At 42.4% G+C, this 17,766-nt stretch overlaps 4 protein-coding genes across 7 annotated transcripts in view; 2 read left to right on the top strand and 2 right to left on the bottom strand.

Moving 5' to 3' along the window:
• The window catches only part of LOC306818321 (lysine-specific demethylase 6A-like), a 30,327-nt gene extending 28,528 nt beyond the window's left edge, over positions 1-1,799 (bottom strand). Inside the window, exons 1-2 of one of the 2 annotated variants that reach the window (XM_079335851.1) lie at positions 1,260-1,799; positions 1,067-1,130 (exon numbers count right to left, since the gene is read on the bottom strand). In XM_079335851.1, coding sequence (XP_079191977.1) covers positions 1,067-1,130; positions 1,260-1,441 — 246 coding nt within the window. In that variant the 5' untranslated portion in view covers positions 1,442-1,799. The remainder of the gene's footprint in view (positions 1-1,066; positions 1,131-1,259) is intronic. The other variant, XM_079335852.1, reaches the window with a different exon arrangement.
• A 1,073-nt stretch (positions 1,800-2,872) lies between these two features.
• On the top strand, positions 2,873-8,549 carry LOC306818323 (FUN14 domain-containing protein 1). Of its 3 annotated transcripts, none has more exons than XM_079335856.1 (5): positions 2,873-2,972; positions 3,758-3,926; positions 4,829-4,904; positions 5,951-6,079; positions 7,091-8,549. In XM_079335856.1, the coding sequence occupies exons 1-5, from the start codon at positions 2,882-2,884 to the stop codon at positions 7,166-7,168; spliced, it is 543 nt and encodes a 180-aa protein (XP_079191982.1). In that variant the 5' UTR covers positions 2,873-2,881; the 3' UTR covers positions 7,169-8,549. The 3 variants fall into 3 exon arrangements, with proteins under 3 accessions (XP_079191982.1, XP_079191980.1, XP_079191981.1); XM_079335854.1 differs by having other exon boundaries at positions 5,951-6,085; XM_079335855.1 differs by having other exon boundaries at positions 2,895-2,972; positions 3,761-3,926; positions 5,951-6,085.
• A 1,008-nt stretch (positions 8,550-9,557) lies between these two features.
• Positions 9,558-12,308, bottom strand: cenpl (centromere protein L). The gene is made up of 5 exons (XM_079335853.1): positions 12,197-12,308; positions 11,174-11,348; positions 10,832-11,086; positions 9,730-10,314; positions 9,558-9,640 (listed from the first exon to the last, which is right to left on the bottom strand). Exons 1-5 carry the CDS (start codon positions 12,214-12,216, stop codon positions 9,566-9,568), a joined length of 1,110 nt encoding a protein of 369 aa, XP_079191979.1. The 5' UTR covers positions 12,217-12,308; the 3' UTR covers positions 9,558-9,565.
• Positions 12,309-15,552: 3,244 nt separating this feature from the next.
• LOC306818825 (peripheral plasma membrane protein CASK-like) overlaps positions 15,553-17,766 on the top strand; it is a 47,367-nt gene continuing 45,153 nt past the window's right edge. The window contains 1 exon segment of the mRNA XM_079336543.1: positions 15,553-16,619. Within this exon segment, the coding sequence (XP_079192669.1) occupies positions 16,555-16,619 (65 nt within the window). The 5' untranslated portion in view covers positions 15,553-16,554.

Genomic DNA, 17,766 nt, shown 5'->3' with positions numbered 1-17,766 from the left:
CACAGGTGACCATTGCATGTTGAAACACGCTGCTTTCTTCTCCATAAGCACATGAGAGGAGACAAACTGAGGGAATGAAACTGTAAACAAAGGACACTGACTGACAACACCTCCGGTCGACACGAGGAACACATCTTCACAACGAGCCCAGCCCACGTAGAAAAAACTTCACACACACACACTTTAAAGAGTCGAAGACGACACGGGAGCGATATATTCCTATCAAACTGCTTCTTCTTCTTTTTTTTTTTTACGGCTATCGATGTCACTCCGCCACGTCCCGCCATCTTGGACGAGCAGCCAGCCATTAACGTTACTTTCTTGTAACGTTTTGTCAAGTCGTTCACTCTTCACGAAACACGACCTGGTTATGTGTCTCATTCATATTGACACAAAAAATGCTCAGATACCTTAACAGTGTTAACCGCAAAGGCCCTACATTAACCGCGTCGGCTGGTGGCGGAAGCTTACCGGGGTACGCCGTATTTTGGTGCACCCCAACGGCTACAACGTTACTCCCAGCAACGGTTATTAAACTGTCGTGGCCATTTAATGTTTCCTATGTGGCTGCACAGTTACACACAAGAGCAAGAGATGTGTTAAAAAAGTGTTTGCACGACATTAAAAGTTGATTCTCATTAATAGGTGACCAGCACAAAACGGTGACGACGTAATGTTGTTGGTGGTACACTTGTGTGAAATAACGTTAGCTTTTCAGCTAGCACGGGAAGGGCGGTTGCCCAACAAATATTATTAACAAAAGTGAACCTTAACAAGTTGGTTAAGTGAATAGAGGGGTAACGAGTCGGCTAACGATTAGCCAGAGGGAATAGTCGCAGGTGCAGGGTCGCTATTCATCGGATGAGAGTGGCTTAAATAGGGAGCTAGCTGAGTGGCTAAAAGAGGGGCTGCGGCTAGCTGGCCTTGGTCTTCATAGCGAGTGGGCCGTTCTTATCCTACCATGAGAGCTAATTCACAGACAAAGTGAGATGGTCGGTGCAAGTCCCGTGGAGTACAGCGCTGCTTGGTTGTAAAAAAAATGTATAAACCCAGTTAGATGTGCTACCTTCATTAACAGGGCCTTCGTTCTGGCGCCATCTTCATGAAGCTTCTGAAATCCAAACAGTGAGCTGCAAGCAAGAAGACAACACAGGCGGCTCAGAATCACTCGCAGGGAGAATTTTGACGTGTAAGGAGAGAAAACATTTTTTTTTTTAAATCCGTGCGTGAGTATGAGTACACGGGTTTGCTGTTCCGACCTGTCGATCCCGACCAAACTGTCCCTCTCCTGGGCTGTCAGTGTCGGAAAGTCCTCCTCTGTTTCACTCGCTTTTCCCGCCGCCATTTTCTTTCCCTCATCACCACCAGAAGAAGAAGCCGAGCCGAGACTCCGAGCGGCAGCGCAGGCAGCAGCGGCGACAGACACACCGCACGATTGCATGGAAAATCGCGACGCGGGGACAAGCGGTTTTCTCCGCCAAATCAAAAAAGAAAAACCGAAGTAAACAAAATGATCACAAACTTTTTTTCCACGATGAAAAGATGCGATTCGATGTAGTAAATCCTTTCGGAAGGGGAGGGGGGGTAACAGAAGCGCTCTCCGGGTCGCTTCCTAAAGCGTCACATTTTTCACCATAAAGTGAAACTGTGCCGCCGTTTGAATGCGCCTAGCTGAACACATTATCCGAGATGTGAGTATTTCACAATAAAAACGCGTTTTCGGCCGCGAAGATAAAGTTGTTATAATTGTGTCACCCAAGCGAACCCACGCGCCGCTCTAGCCACGCCCTCTCCCCCTTTCTTTAGCCAATAGGAGTCCCCGAAACTCACCGTATGACTTCCCTGCTATATCATTATTGATCTCAAATATACATTTTCTCCCTGCAAACCAATTATCCTTTATAATTATACCAAAATTATTATGAAAGAAAAAAGTAAAACTTGATTGGAAAACTCTATAGGCACTGTGAATGTATACCTACATTTTATGTAATTTAAATGATCAATTATCAATCTATGCACACCTTTAATGTAAATACTGTAAAACTACCTCATGTAAATTTACCCATCTGTCATAGTAAAAAAAATATATAATTATGTTTGATTTAGTATCTTTTGCACTACTCACCATGCGTTTATTTGCGTTTATTTTGTGTTTATTGTTCTTACCTAATGTTGTACTTTTGTGCATAGAGAGCACACTTCACCGAAGATAATTTTTTTGTTTGTAAGCATACGTGGCCAGTAAAGTTGATTCTGTTCAAATTTAAGGCCCAGTCTATAGACTGCAAATATTTACTTAATCTATCTGAGAAGGACAGACCATTACATTCGGTTGACAGACAGTCTTCAAAACGGAATGTCGGTATACATTTTTTTTTTTGCATAACTTAAATATCCTCTCTGGCATTGATTAGCAGTTTCCTCATCTTACCTATTTTTGCTATGACGCCTGTCCCAATTAATGGTGACTCGTTCAGTAGCCGAAGGTAAATAAAAGCCCATGGACTATTAATTTTAGTTTTCTGGTGTCTCATTTTAGTTTGAAGTTTAAAGTAAAGGAAGTTGCTTCTTTTGAAAATTGAAATAATTCTCATAAGAAATATAATGTCATATTTGTCATATGTCATGTTTTCGGTTATTTGTTTTGACAAGTAATAATTAATCAATGATTTGATAGTAAAAATAATAATCAATGATGATATAATAACAACGGTAATAATCAGATGAATATATACAAACAATAACATAACAAATATATTTAATATAATTTATTTTTTAAATTTAAATATAGATACTTTAATCCTCATTATGATGGGGGAAAAAGTCGCTGCGTTTTGGCAATAACGTTGCCAAATCGCTTGGTTTGAACTGACGTGGCATGCGTCACAAAGTGGGCGTGGCTTCACATTGTCAACATCCCCGTGACATAATCAACCTCTCCAAAATGGCGACGGTGGACAACAGAGAAGGTTCGTTATTATGTTAGGCACAAAACGCCGTGATAATCGTAAAGAACATCGACTTTTTGACATTTTTTTCCACATCGACTTAGAGTTTGGAAAGCGTTTATCTCTACGCCTATAAAAATCGTAGAATTAATTCTTATACGTTCTATCTTTTGGATTGATAGCCATTAGATGCTAGGCAGCTAATGTTAGCTTCTCAATTAATTTACATGGGATAAAGCAGCTCTCGGAGCTTCTAGTCGCCGAGCTGACGTAACAATAGGCTTAATAGCGTTGACAGGTCACCTTCTGGTTTGGTTTAATATTTCTTTGAAACATTGAAGTTATATGCACTTTTATATTTGGCTTAAGATGATGTAGCTTATACCGGTGTTATGTCGACAAATGCATGCCTGCGGATTATTGCATACACTTCACAAGACAATGCAAAAAAAGATGACAGACATTATATCTAAACTGCATTGTTTTGTATCCACCCTTACATTTACTCTGCAGAAACGTCAGAGTAAAACACTGTTTATGATTGCTTATGAAAATGCTTCCACTGAGTTTACAAAGTAAATACACCTAACTTTGCATATAAACTTCATATACTTAGCCATCACATATCTGCCTCCAGAAATACCCGGTTTTATATAGAAGACGCCCGTTTTCTAACAATTCCGTGAGGTGCATGCAATTCTTGGCAGGGATGCATTTCTGGGCATAACACTGGTACATATATTTCTTTGATGGGCTGCTGTCACTGAATTGAACGCTTTTTTAAATGTGTTTCTCCATGTGAATAGCAGGTCAGGATGACCCAGAGAGTGAAGAGGAGGTGTACGAGGTCGTGGACCTGACAGAATACGCCCGGAGACACCAGTGGTGGAGCCGGGTGTTTGGGAACAACTCCGGCCCGATTGCTGAGAAGTATTCCGTGGCCACGCAGATCATGATGGGAGGAGTGACTGGATGGTGAGGCACTGACATCCGAATCAAGACAAGCCAAATTACAGTACAAGAACATAACAATTACAACTGTAGGCATACCTAAGAATCATCTAGAAACATGTTGTGGCTGGCTGACGACATAGTCTCTGACCCTAATCACACTCTTCACTGTAAATCTGAACTTTTACCATCAAACATGCAGGATCCCACATTTACTGCTAAATCTATTAAGTACTTAGTCTGAATCCCGGATGAAAGCATGTTAGAGGCCTCCAGGATTGGTAGGATGTTTGTGGAGCCGCTGTGATGCAGGACAAATGTCTACCAATCAATTTGCAGTGTTCACAGTCACAGCCTAGGATGCAAATGACATGGATTGAATGTAATCAAACGTATATAACATACTTTATAATAGTTGAAATTATGAATTGTATCTTTGTTATTTGGGGAGCGACGCGTTTCCTTCTGTCTCTGAACTCAACAGTAACATGAGGGTTGGTTTGGACACAATTTAGCTCATGAGCAGAGGCGCTGCTCGTCAACAAGCAAGGCAGGCAACTGCTTGGAGCCAGTAAGGGCCTCACAACCTTTAATTCAAAGCAGTGTCCCTATCGGACGGCGCTCACTGATATTGCCCTGCGTCGCTGTGGAAACCAAAGCTTGTGAATGAAAGTCAACAAATTAAAATGAATAGGAATTATCTGTCTATAGCAAACAAAAAACAAATTAAATTAAATTGTTATTGTCGGGGACACTTTCTGACATGGCGGTGATAAGCGCTGGTTGGAGTGGAATCGCCACCTCTCGGCGCTCGTGGATGATAAGAAAAGTAGCTGTACAAACTCCACAGTGCTTTTACTGTCTCCAACGCAGCGTTAACCAAACCGTTCCATCATGCCTTCTGAATCTGCGCCCGTTCTCTCCAGGTGTGCTGGTTACCTTTTCCAAAGAGTTGGGAAGATAGCTGCTACTGCTGTTGGAGGAGGCTTCCTTCTTTTACAGGTAAGAGGACCTTGAACTACATCTTCATTATTTCTTAAGCCCTTCTTGGCACCGAACTATTCTTACTTGAAAGTAATTGGAGATCTTCTGTGATCTTCCTGCCCCCTTGTGTCTTCTTCTGTTGAGACTCTTGAAGGCTGTGTTGGCAACAGGAAGAGATTTTTTTTTCAATCAGCATTCTGGTCGTAAATTCCTGAGACTCGTCTTGCTGCCGTGTTTGTCACTGTCACCGGCTTGGCCGTTATCATGTTGTAGCCTGTTAGCCGTCACAAAGGAGGAGCTTCAGCGTCACGTCTGGGTACACAGCCGGTTAACCCACGTTGTAAACAAACTGTTTATGCAAAGCTATTTCCCATGATACCCTGCATAAGGGGTAAACGTCTGATCACACGGGGCTAAAAGAATATCAGAGTAAGATTCAAATGAAGTGAAATGCATCGACAGCTGAAGATGCCAGCCGCGCAGCACGACACTCAGCTGCTCTCCTCTCTGCGGCGAAAAAATAAAAATAAAAAAGACGAACGCTGCAGCTACGGCAGACCATCTGGATGCTTATTGGGTGTTTCAACGCTGTGCGAAAAAGCAGGATTTCTGGCCATTTCATTTAGTTTCAAGACGACCACACCCTCGCTGCGTGTGTAATCATAAAGAGCGCGCTGTGATTGGACAGTGTTGATCTCTTGGTCCCCCCCTGAGAGAAAAAAAATAAACCCTGCTTCCTTCTTTAAACTAGTTATAGTGCTCGTGCAATAAACCGTAATCCTTCCAAACGCCAAAAAGGATTCCCCTCGACAGAGATGCTCACAGTTAACTGCTAAAAGAAGAACATTACGTTTTGATTGGGCAGAAGTTTAGGGTTTTTTTTTTCGCTCCATAAAGCTCAGATTGTGTTTCAGCCAGACGTGTCGTAATCCGCCAGACGGTGCAATATAGCGCAGAGCAACTCGGCTGATAAGGCCGGACAAGAGGTCAGAGAGAGCAACGAGTGTGAGTGTTTGTTAAAGCACGTTCTCATCGTGGGTTTTTTTTTTCCTCTTCTCCCTCAGATCGCCAATCACAGCGGCTACGTGCAGGTGGATTGGAAGAAGGTGGAGAAAGATGTGAACAAAGCCAAGAAGCACCTGAAGAAGAAAGCAAACAAAGCAGCCCCTGAAATAAACACATTCATAGAGGAGGTAAAGGTACCTGGAACAAAGCTTGCTCTTTGCTTTTCTTTGCTTTCCCTCAAGTGTTCCCCCTCGCTTCTTAAAATCATAACTCACTCTGGTCGGTGAGCACCACACCCTGCACTCCACAGACTTCTGGCTTTTAACCTCTAAACGTCTCGGTTTCTTTTCTTTGACGGCCTTGTATTCTTTCATCTGCAAACCTGCAGTACCCTCTAGTGTTCTCTATGCAGTACTGCAGCTTCTCACAGTGACACAGCAAGTTTAAAGGGGAATTCTGGGTTTGTTTGCTTTTTTTGTCCTTTTACACATTTAGAGGCCGAATGGGTCATTGGTACGAGGGTCGTAGTCAAACTAACCAAGACCAGAGTGCTCCGAGACCAGGACAAGACTAAGACATTTAGGGATCAAGACCAGGACCAAGGCAGGGCGAGACAGAGACAAGACCAAGAGTGTAAATATGTCTGACATTAACGGGGGATAAAATACACAATACACATGAATTAAAATCATTTCTTCTTTTAGAATGAGATGTTTTCCCTTTTAATCAAAATACTTTAGATTCTAAGACAAGACCTTAAAAAAGTGACCTTGAGACCAAGACCCTTTGCACCCCCTTTGATGAGGACTACATCGTAAGCTGTTTATTAAGCTCCGATCCTACTGTATGAATGTGGCACTCTGCGCTTTATTCAACTTGCTATTAAAATCCCTTCATGTCCCTCATGTCGCCGTTTTATGCTTTTGGTGCCAGGCGAACTCCCCCCTAATTTAAATCACACTCACCCGGACCCCTCAGACAACATCCAGTTGTCTTACCTTGAAGACGGCAGAAGAAGCGGTCCTGTTTCAGGCTGGGAAAAGTGACAGTTTTTGTCCAAAAAGCTGCTCTGGCATGTCTGAAATGTTTTGTTAGTTCTCGTCATTTAAAGTTTAAAAGCAACTTTCTTGCTACGCCTGAAACTAGACTTCAGAGTTCTGTTTTAAGATCTCATCCACTTTCTCTTCCCTCCCGTGCAGGCTACAGACTTCATTAAAAGAAACATCGTCCTCTCCAGCGGCTTCGTCGGCGGCTTCTTCTTGGGTCTGGCCTCCTAAAGTCGCTCTGCTCACTTCCTGTGAACTACATGGGTCACTTTTACCTTCACCTTTTTTTCTACACATTGCCAGGGAGAGGAGGAGGAAGAGGGGGGGGCGGAGTTACTTTGAACATTATCGCATGATCTGTTGTGGCATTTACTGTGTTCCATCTCCTCCCTGGTTTCAATCAATACATGCTGAAGTGTCCCTGAGGTGAGATACGTTTCGGGTTGCGTGGCTTAAACTGTGAAGACTTTGCGAAGAAGTTGGCATGTGTGGGCGCTGCTGTTGAAAATATAAAGCCAACCCTTTTGCAGAGCTGTAAATACTCACACGTTTAAAAAAAAGAAGAAAAAAAAGTATCTCACACAAAGAAGAGGAAGAGCACCAGAGTGGGATGTTAACACCCTTGCAGGTATTTTTTAATGTAGCTGAGAAGTGCCATTGAGCGAACGAGCGATTACGTTTTTAAGTTGATCACGCGGACAGGAGGGGTTAAACATTCTTACGCTTTCATCTAACAATAGAGCCCGACCGATAAATCAGCCGACCAATAATATCGGCCGATATTAGCATACACAGTGACTGTCAGTATCGGCTAATTTTATCGCATGTAAGCGCCGATATTACTCGAATTATTCACCAGTCACATCGCATTTACTTTGAGTGTCATTGTGCGAGACGAGCAGCAGAGGGCGCTGTATGAATTACAAGTATAGTAACTCCAGAGAGTCGAGCAATGATGCACATACATGCACAGTCACTTTTTCAGTTGAGTGACCATCTTTTATTCATTCATTTACTGTATATTTATCTTTACAGATTTAATAGATCGTAGAGAAATATCTGCCGATATATCGTATCCGATTTTCTTCCATATCGGTCGGGCCCTTGTTAATAATATATACAACACATATCATGAGCTTTAATCTAAATGTTCTATCTGTGAATAACCTCTATTTTACACTAACATACTATGAAATGCAGATCCTTTATTATTCCCATAATCCCTTGCTCCACGCTGCCCTTTAATGACAAGGAGGAGTATCTGCTGCACCATAATTACGCCCATCGACACCAAAAGAGACGCTGGTCCCGTCGTTAAGGAGGCAAAGGAGCTGCGTTTGACTCTCACGCCCTTGCTTTTGTGATCGTACATGTCGTCGTTTTTGTAGCAGTAAGATAAGAGCGACGCTGCCGAGTCGTATTAACCATTTAGTGTCCACTGGAGTTGATCACAAGTTGCTTTTTTTTTTTTGCCTTTTGTTACCAGTGCAATATGTTACAGGTGTCAGTTTTATTCAGGGTTTGAGGTGCTTGTTACGTCTCATTGTTTCAGTTTGTTGTTATCAGCGGCTCAGTGTCTCTTTCAAAATAAAGCTGCCTGATTTGTTTTGAATAGTTTTCTTTTTCTGGGGCTATTGGGGTCGAGATACATTTGTAAAAGGTCTGTCAGAATTAACTGGTGAATCAGTTAATTAAGGTCTAACATTGATGCAGACATTTAATAAAAGATAGTCCCGCCCATTTAGGGATGGCGGGGAATGAATATGTATGAATCGGATGACTTAATTCTGATGGTCTCACTTCATAGCGACTTCTACCATCAGTGTGTAAGTGTGACCTGCGGTGTAGAAGTGCGTTGAGTAGTCAGAAGACTCAAAAAGAGCAATACAAGCTCAAGTCCATTTACCATAGTTGTAGAGATTAAAAAAAGCACTGCTGCACCTCGTCTCATTTCACTTTTAAAAAAAACTCTTGGCAGCTCAGCTGACGAGTCCACAGTAATATCCACCTTTAATGAGTTCCTCTTCCTGTGGTTACCTTGATCTACCAAAAGGTCCTTACTTTATTTCTAAATAAAAGCATGCTTGAATTCAAACAGCAATTACAATAATCTCTGCTTTAGACGGTGCAAAAGTCAGAATAAAAGCTGAACACTATATTTTTAAATTTATTTTCAAAATAATGGAATTTAAATTCAGAATGTTAATTGACAATTATGCTGATAAGAAAAATGCTTTAAGTTAAAGGCAGGCTTGGTCATTTCCTCCTGATACACTTTAAGATTTGGGTTGAAACTGTCTTTAGGTCCTGACAGAAATTAATAACTCAGGTTCTCTGAAAAAGGAACAAAGGAAATCCAGCATCTGTAACAGTCTTTAAAAACTTCGACCAATGTCTGCCACGAGGTACCAATCTGATGAACCAATCACACGCCTCCCTGTCGATCACACGCCACACTTCATTCGTATTTTGATTTTATTTACAACTATAAATGATTTAAAAAAAATAGAAAAGCTGGACAGGAATATGTACAAAGACAAGTATTTACATTGAGGGGGAAGACTGAGCATGTATGCCAGAATATTTAGAAGTAAGGTCCCAGGATTACTGGGGAATAAAACGCTGGTTTTAAATGGGCATTTTAAGAAGGGCGCACTCCGTCAGCAGAGTCAGGGTGGTGATCATGTACTTGCTGTTGGAGATCTGAAACAAAAGGAAACGTATGTTAAGTCAACATTTTATACGTTTCCTCACTTATTGTAAGAAAGAGCTGTTGCGTTTAGGTGTCGCACCTTGATCCTGCCGCTGCATTTAGCCGATCCCAGAGCGGTGGCGACGTGATCCAGGCTCCCTGCAGACAGCTCCAACCTGAAGTGTCTGTAGAAGTGGCTCTTCAGCCCCTGCATGAACCTCATCACCTCCTCTATGTCGATACTGTTCTCCTCCTCCTCCTCCTCCTCCTTGTCGTTGCTCTCGCTGCGTCGCTCCTTCCTCACACTGCTCCATAGCTGCCAGGCGTCCGGGCCGTTTACCACGTACGAAACCTTCAGTGGAGGATTGGTTGGAAGAGTCCACATCATTTTCAGGTGCTGGATGGCGGACTCTGTGTTGCAGTTAGTCCATAAAGCTATCAGCCACTGGAGGCTTGTGTGGCTGATTTCCAGCTGGCCGAAGGAGCAGTCGAAGGTCCGCTGAAACCAAGATTTAACCAAAGAAGTGAGACCGTCTGCCCCGCTGCTGCAGAAGAGCGGCATGCAGGTGAAGTCTTTGGGAAGCGAGCGCAGGTAGTCAGGACTGCCGTTGATGCAGGTGAGCCAGCCGCTCCATACGGCCTTCGGAGGCTCGTCATTTCCGGCGAACAGGGGCTTTGAGTGGATCTGTGATGGGAGAGGAAACAAGGCAGACTTGAGATGAAACGTAGATTTAAAGGCATCTGATCCAATCTTCACAACAGGTTGCCCCCCGGTGGTGGAACGAACTTCCAAACTCCATTCGTTCAATCAATCAATCAATCAATCTTTATTTATATAGCGTCAATTCATAACAGGCGTTATCTCGAGACACTTTACAAAAGCAGGTAAAGGACGTTACTGTTTGTCTGTTAACATTAACAAAAGAGCAGGTAACAAGACCATGCCCATTGTTATGTTTACAAAAAGCAGGTAAAGGACCTTACTTGTTCTGAAACGTCCCTTTGCACCTTTAAGAAAAAGCTAAAGACCCAGCTCATTCATCAATACCTACAAATACGATTGTCATTTTATATACTTTTATCAATGAGGGAAATTCATTTTAGAGACATGCTTCTCACACTCATGGACCCTCTGGTTCCAATCCCAAGCCCCTACGTACTGAGCTAAAGCTAACCCAATATGGGATTGTTGCTGCGTTTACCTGTATGAGGATCGTCTCAGCATCGTCATCCGCCTCGGCCATCCCCTGCACCACACAGAAGGAGACTCTAAAACTTCCATGCGTTCCCTCCACCTCCACTGCCAGACCTTGCTGCTTCTCAGCGGCGATGAACGCCGAGAGCTGCCGGGAGTAGCTCTTGAGCTGCGTGTGTCTGAACTGATAGAGCGGGGTGACGTAGGACAGCTGCCACTCTGTCTTCAGCAGGAAGTTCAGCTGCTCCGGGTTCACCTTCTCCTATAGGACAGGGAAGGAAGATCTGTGAACCTGTCTGAAATAAAACGAGTTTACCAGAAGAGAAAACAATGTCCTGATTTGACTCACAGTGATATTATGTGACTTCGGAGCTCTTCTGCTGGTGTTGAGTCTCCGCGCTGTCAAAGCTGGAGTCAAACCGAGCCGTGAAGTTGCACCTAAGCAGCTGCGGAGTGACAGTCTGTAGCTCTTACTTTTGCTCCTCCTCTGAACTCCAACACTGTTGAGGGGAGTCCTTGTGACACTGAGAAACAAACAGAATACATCACATTATCTCTCCACATTTTAAATGAATAAATAAAGTATCTCAGATTACCAACAAAAGAAAAAAATAGGGAAGAAAGATTAAGAGTAAAATCGTGATAAATCAGTTCACATCGGTACTTTGAAACATGAATCTCAATAATATAGGAGTGTCAGCATCGTTTGTCTGCAGTGTCATTTTGTGAAATAAATCGTGGGAGGGTCATATCGTGAATCGTATAATGAGTAGAGTGAATTATCACGTCCCCACAAAAAACTTAACCAACCTTTGCATTTTACAAAATAAAAACAACGAACTACAAACAAAATCTTACAGAAATTCCCCCAAATATTACACATTTGTAACAGAATCCATAATCAATCTACTGCAAGTGAACTCTAATGATTTGACATGAAATAAAACTTAAGCCTGAAAATAAATCAAAGACGAAATCATAAGACCTTCTGTATGTCTTCCGTGCAGCTTTTTTATTTTTAAGGTATGAAGGCATGAAGGCATGAACTGAGACAATTCGTCAGGTATGGTACTTTTTTTGTTAAAAGATTTTTTGCCGAATTAAACATCGAAAGCCAAATACACCTAAATTGTGTTTATTGAACTTTTCTTGTTTTAGTTCATTTAAAGAGAAGCGAAACAACTTGTAAAAATGTAACTGTTTTGAAACGAGATTTCGTACGATATTCTCTTTGTGCAGACGAGAACGCGGACATTTGGAGGCAGTGTTGTAATAAGATACTTTTGGTCAAATTGTTCCGTTTCTGCTGTCGTGAATAAAAACACATCTTCAGAAAATGGAGTTATAAAATCTCAATAGTAAAGAGTTTTACCTGGTATGATGTCGCTCCATGTCTGGCGTCTCGGCCGTAGCACAACAAAACCGGAAACAAATTTGAACATCGCGCTTTCCCAGCAGTCTGCGCGCTTAGAAACAGCCAATCAGAGCGACCCAAACAGGAAGCGAGTTTTGAGAGTTGTTACGATTTATGGAAAAACTAATAATAAATACAAGAAGGAAACGAGTCTTAAACCTGTACATAATAAGATAAACTCAATAAGGAAAGAAGCACTTATTGCCTACCATTATTAAATCATTTATTGAAATGAGGATCATCTGGTTTATATGATTTCAATAATGCATGTATTGTTCATTTATACACACCCCTTTAACCTGACTTTGTATTATCTATTAAAGTGAGGTGTTGAGTCTACCTCACCTGCACATGTGATTTATTTTGGTTTCTGTTTGACTCTTCTTTAAAAAAAAAAAAGGGGGGGGGGGGGGGGGGGATGTGGGTTGCGAACTGGAGGCTTGTTGGTTAAAGTCCTGGTAAGGATAAAGCCTGGAAGTCAAAGTGGTACCTGAAGAGGTGCCCTTGAGCATGGAACCAAACCCCAAACTGCTCCTCCTGCAGCCCCCTCACTCTGACATCTCTCCATTTTGTGCAAGTTTATAGGATCCAGTTTGTGCCCCTGTGTGTATTCAGCCTGCCTGTGTGTAAACGTAATTATTATTCTTATTCTAAAACCATTCATTTGAAAAGTAGAATGTTTTTAATGGCTGTTACATAAAACCAAAACGGTTTCAGGTTGCTTTAAATGCTCTGTCGGGGAGTTCATGATGTTGATTCTCTTCCTGCGTTGTTGGATGATGCTGTTGCAGAATATCATTTTTGAAACATATTTTATCCCTGAGGTCGTTATGTTCAAGTTCTGCATATATGGAGTTGTGGGTCGTAAAAGTTACACCATATAAATGATAAGAAAGAAAGCCAAAGACAAAATAACTTTATTATTGCAACTTTAATGTTTGGACACTTTAATGACATTCACTTTAATCTGCATTTCATTCTCAATGTCTGTACTGACTGTTTAATGTCTGTCTTCACACCTTTTCGACCAACCCCACCTCAAACACCACTGTTAAACACATACTTTCAGAGGCAACACTATGCCTAATGCCTGATTACATCTGTTCTGAGGTTTCTTAACTGTTTAGAGGTGTACAAGAGTCTATGTTTAATTGCACAGGTTTAACTTGTCCTTTGTTTACTCTTGGTCATATAGGGGGCCTGAGTTTTGGCTGATGGCTGTTCATCCTGAGTTTGGTTTTTCCCAAGATTTTGGCCTCTTCAAAGGAACTTGTTCCTCGTCACTGAAACGTTGATATAAACACTCACAATGGATTAACGTTGGGTCTTTGTTCCATCACAATTTGTAAGGTCTTTTTGATGGAAAAATGGAAAAACTTCAAATAGCAGAATACTGGTGCCTATATTATATGTTCTTCTTTTGGGCTGTCCTTCTTCTTTGCAGCTTTGACACTAAATGTCTCCATTGTGGGATGAAAAATGTTATGTACCTTATATGTTGAGCTGTGAAAGTTGCATTTTGGAAATGTGTGATCTTTGCTCCCCACATCAGAGGTGTTGTACAGCGTTTTAGGGTGAAGGCTGAAGTGTGGGTTTGTCACAGTGGTTAAAAAAAAAAAAAAAAGGCGTGTATTTGTGTCGTGGCATGCGCGCGTTTCATGAGCTGCTAGATTCACAAGCAAACCACCAACACCATCCCCTCCCTGTTACCATGGAAACTGTACTCTTTTCTTTTTTTGTCCCCATGTATGGTGCTTCCCCTGTTTTTCTCCTCTATTCTTTCTGTCCTTTTTAAAGAGTAAATCATCCCTTCTTTCTCATTTCTTCTCTTCCATTTGCCTGTTTTATTTTCTTGTTCTGATCCTGAGCTAAACATTTGTTCATATGGGCGTATGTTTCATCACCTGTGAATTGTACATACACTGCCATACATACAGTATGATGACCACATCAACAGCCAATCAGATTATCAGTAGCTGCTGGTGAGGCTTCAACCAATGGGTGAAGCTTGCAGATGATGTGTGAGCAGAAGGGATGCAGCGCCATGGAAACTGCAGAGGGAACCGTCGGAGCACAGCGCACTCTAGTGGCACCAGATGTCACGGGTTCCCCTTTCTGCCCCAGGGAACTTTTATTGACTTGAGGCACTTCATTTAGAGAGAGAGCGAGAGAGCGAGAGAGAGAGAGAGAGAGAGAGAGAGAGAGAGAGAGAGAGAGAGAGAGAAGAGAGAGAGAGAGAGAGAGAGAGAGAGAGAAAGGTCCAAAATATTATCCTAAAAAATAAAAAATAAATGAAACAAGTTTCTGTTTGAATCTGAGATAATAAATGGATAAAGTTTTAATTTAAAGGACTTAGTTTAAAACATGTTCAATTTAAAGCTGCAATACGGAGATTGAATAGTGAAATTTGAAAGATGGAGAAGGGAAACAATTATACATTTTCTGAACTGAATACACAAACAATGGGTCCCTGGAACCCATTTAGAGCTTAAAAAAAAAAAAAAAAGCTATCAGGAGAGTTACGGTTTTACTGTTCAGGGCCCTCCACCATAAAGTCTCACGTAGTGTTTTATCTACATACACTTACAGGGACCAGATTTTCCTCTAAAGACAGTGTGTGTAAAAACTTATGAAAATATATCACAGAATCTGTACACTTCTCCCACTTTCACACCTTCTCTACCAAAACTCCATAATGAACCTATCGAGGGGAAATCGAGGATTATTTGGTTAAATTGTAAATAAAAATAATAATTTTACATAATTTGTTTAAATGAGCAAATGTATCTGACAAATCATACATTTCTTTTTTTTAAATGTTTAAAAAAATTCCTTCCATCACCTCCAGGGGGCGCCACTTACACACCTCAGGGCTTGCCCTCCCAACACCTGAGAAAACTGCACCTGCGTCCCTCCCTGCACCTGCTCCCGAGGAACTCCTGCACCTGCACAAAGATTAGATGAAAGCAAATCGACTTAATCCTCGCATTATTACACACTAATCGGCTCTCTGAGGCCACCGTCCCAAAAAAAAAAAAAAGAAAAAAAGTTGCCTTTTAGATACCAGAAACAGTTTAAGATCGCCTAGATAATTTTAGTTATACCACCTGGGGGGGAAAGAGTTGAAGATTATACAATCATGGAGAATTGAATAAAACAAGAGACACTAAAACATCCCACATCTTTCTGAGGTTAGGAGGAACCTCTCAGGTCCTCAGGGAGGAAATCTCATGGTAAATATTTAGGATTCCTATCACATGACATAATTTACAAAGCAATAAAGTGGATGCTAAAGGGATGGAGATAAGAAGGGGAAAGACTGACGTAAGGTGATGGGGGTTTGATGGTCGACGCGTGCGCAATCTCCTCTGGATTCACCCGTTTGGAGAGGAGATTAGGAAACTGCGCCTTATATCGGACCCTCATCGTCCGCCATCTTGGCTCAAGCCAGCCCTGAAAACAAGAACCCGGCGCCCCATTCTCGCGGGGCCATTTCGGGTCTGTCCGGCCCAGTTTCCTGGACGTTAAAAAAAAAGGGAGGAGCCTGGCGTTTCTGGAAGTCGGGAGGAAGAAGAGCCAGTCAAAGCCAGCCAGGCAGGCAGCATCTGAGCCAGCGGAGGAACTGGAGCAACTGGAGAGGAGGAGGGGGGGTCGGCTGTGTTGGATATCATTTCTATATTCGTGTATGCAACATATAGACGTCGACATGCACGTAAAGGGCTTTCATTCGGGCTCGGGAAGCTGAAGCAGCAGCCCGGTGTCATTACGTGTTCCGCGGGATAAGCTGTGGAAACACTTGGGGTGTGCACGGCGCAATAACGGCGCAAAGCAAACCGGGTTATCGCATCGACAGCTAGCCGACCATTTTTTTTTTAGCTTGCGGTGAAGCGAGCATCTTCATGCGGGGAGTGTTTGTGGATGCTGCCGAGGGAGACTTGTACCCCCTGCAGTAAGATTCAAACCCCGAGGCATGCAAAGAGGGGTGTCTTTCTGCAAACGAGCGAGGACATCTCCACGCCCTGGGGTCTGCTCTGTGCTCACCGTTTAGCTAGCTCGTCTCACCGGGAGAGAGAGAGAGAGAGAGAAGGTGGGGCCGCGGAGTGACAGCCAGCTAATGTGGCTAGCCGGCTAACTCGGGACTATTGAGCAAAGCCGCTGTTTTTTTCCTGTCACTGACATTGTGGGAGTTCTGTTACCTAGGGTGTGCTTACTGGCACTGTAGTGGCCTAAATCCAGTAAGAAAAACCCGCTATTATTGATTTCTTCATCAGCAGTGTGGGTGGGATACCTCGAGGAGAGCATCCTCGTTTACCTGAATGACCATGGCGGACGATGACGTGCTGTTCGAGGATGTCTACGAGCTGTGTGAGGTTATTGGCAAGTAAGTCATGAACCATTTTCCTTGTTTGGCTGTCTTTGACTCTTTTGGGTGTTTCACAGATACCCTCTTCTTCTTCCTCCTCCTCCTCATTTTGCCACACAGCTGCAGGCGCCATGCGTAATTTGGTGACTGGGTGACGCTTTCATGTTTTAGAGGCCTGCAGGTTTTTTTTTCTTTCCTTTTTTCCAAGGGGAAAGTTCACTGATTGGGTGAAGATATTCAATTCAAATTCAAAATAACTTTATTTGTCCCCTGGGGTGGGGGGCAATTCAAAGACACACAGAGGCAGTAAATGAACAACAGTGCAGCTGTACTAAAAATGTAACCAAAAATAAATAAATAGTGTCAAGATGTAAGTAAAAAGCTAAAATACACAATTACAAAGTTAGACACAAACAAGAAGGTTTAAGTGGACAGTGATCAGACAGATGTAAACAGAACTATAGAGCAGTAAATAACAAATAAATATAGATACAGATAGCGGTGGTAGTGGTGTGTGGAACAACAGATTAAAGCTATATAAACAAAGATACATACTGAACGAATAAAGTGCTATGATGTATAAGATATGAGAACTTGTATCAAACAGAATAAAGTGGAGTCGTGTATGAAGACCAATATAAGCAGCATAAACAGCATAAGGGGGTTAAGGTGCAGGCATAAGGAAAACAGGAGGTAGATAAAGTTCACAGCTTCTAAAGTCCGGGCTGGGAAGGTTGTTTTTGATGTTTTTGGTGGGATGTAGTCGAGATCCTCCTAAACCATCCCAAGTTGACTCTCAACAAGACGTCCCCTCTCACTGTGGTTACACGATTGATTGATTGACTGGAATGGTCGACACTAAAGGTCGTCGCGATACCAGACTTTGATATCTACAACTGTTTTGTTACCAAAAAACAACTTATAGACACCCGATGTTGGGTCAATTTTTTCAGTTTTCAGCTTAAAAAAAGAAATCGCATCGACAGCTATCGAAATTGCGCAAAAAATATTGTCAACGTTTCAGTACTGAAACGCTGCTGGTGTTTCTGTGCAAGCCAGACTGTGTGCAGGAGTTTTTGTTTCTTGATGGATTCACTCACCTTCTGCACACCTGACTGTACTCTTTTTAGGCTGTGGGGACGTTTTGATCCTCCAGCAGTGAAAG

This window comes from Symphodus melops (assembly GCF_947650265.1).
Source record: "Symphodus melops genome assembly, chromosome: 23".
In the NCBI taxonomy this organism is placed as follows: Eukaryota; Metazoa; Chordata; class Actinopteri; order Labriformes; family Labridae; genus Symphodus; species Symphodus melops.
Note: the sequence above shows the minus strand (reverse complement) of the source record. Positions and strands in the feature narration are given on the sequence as shown.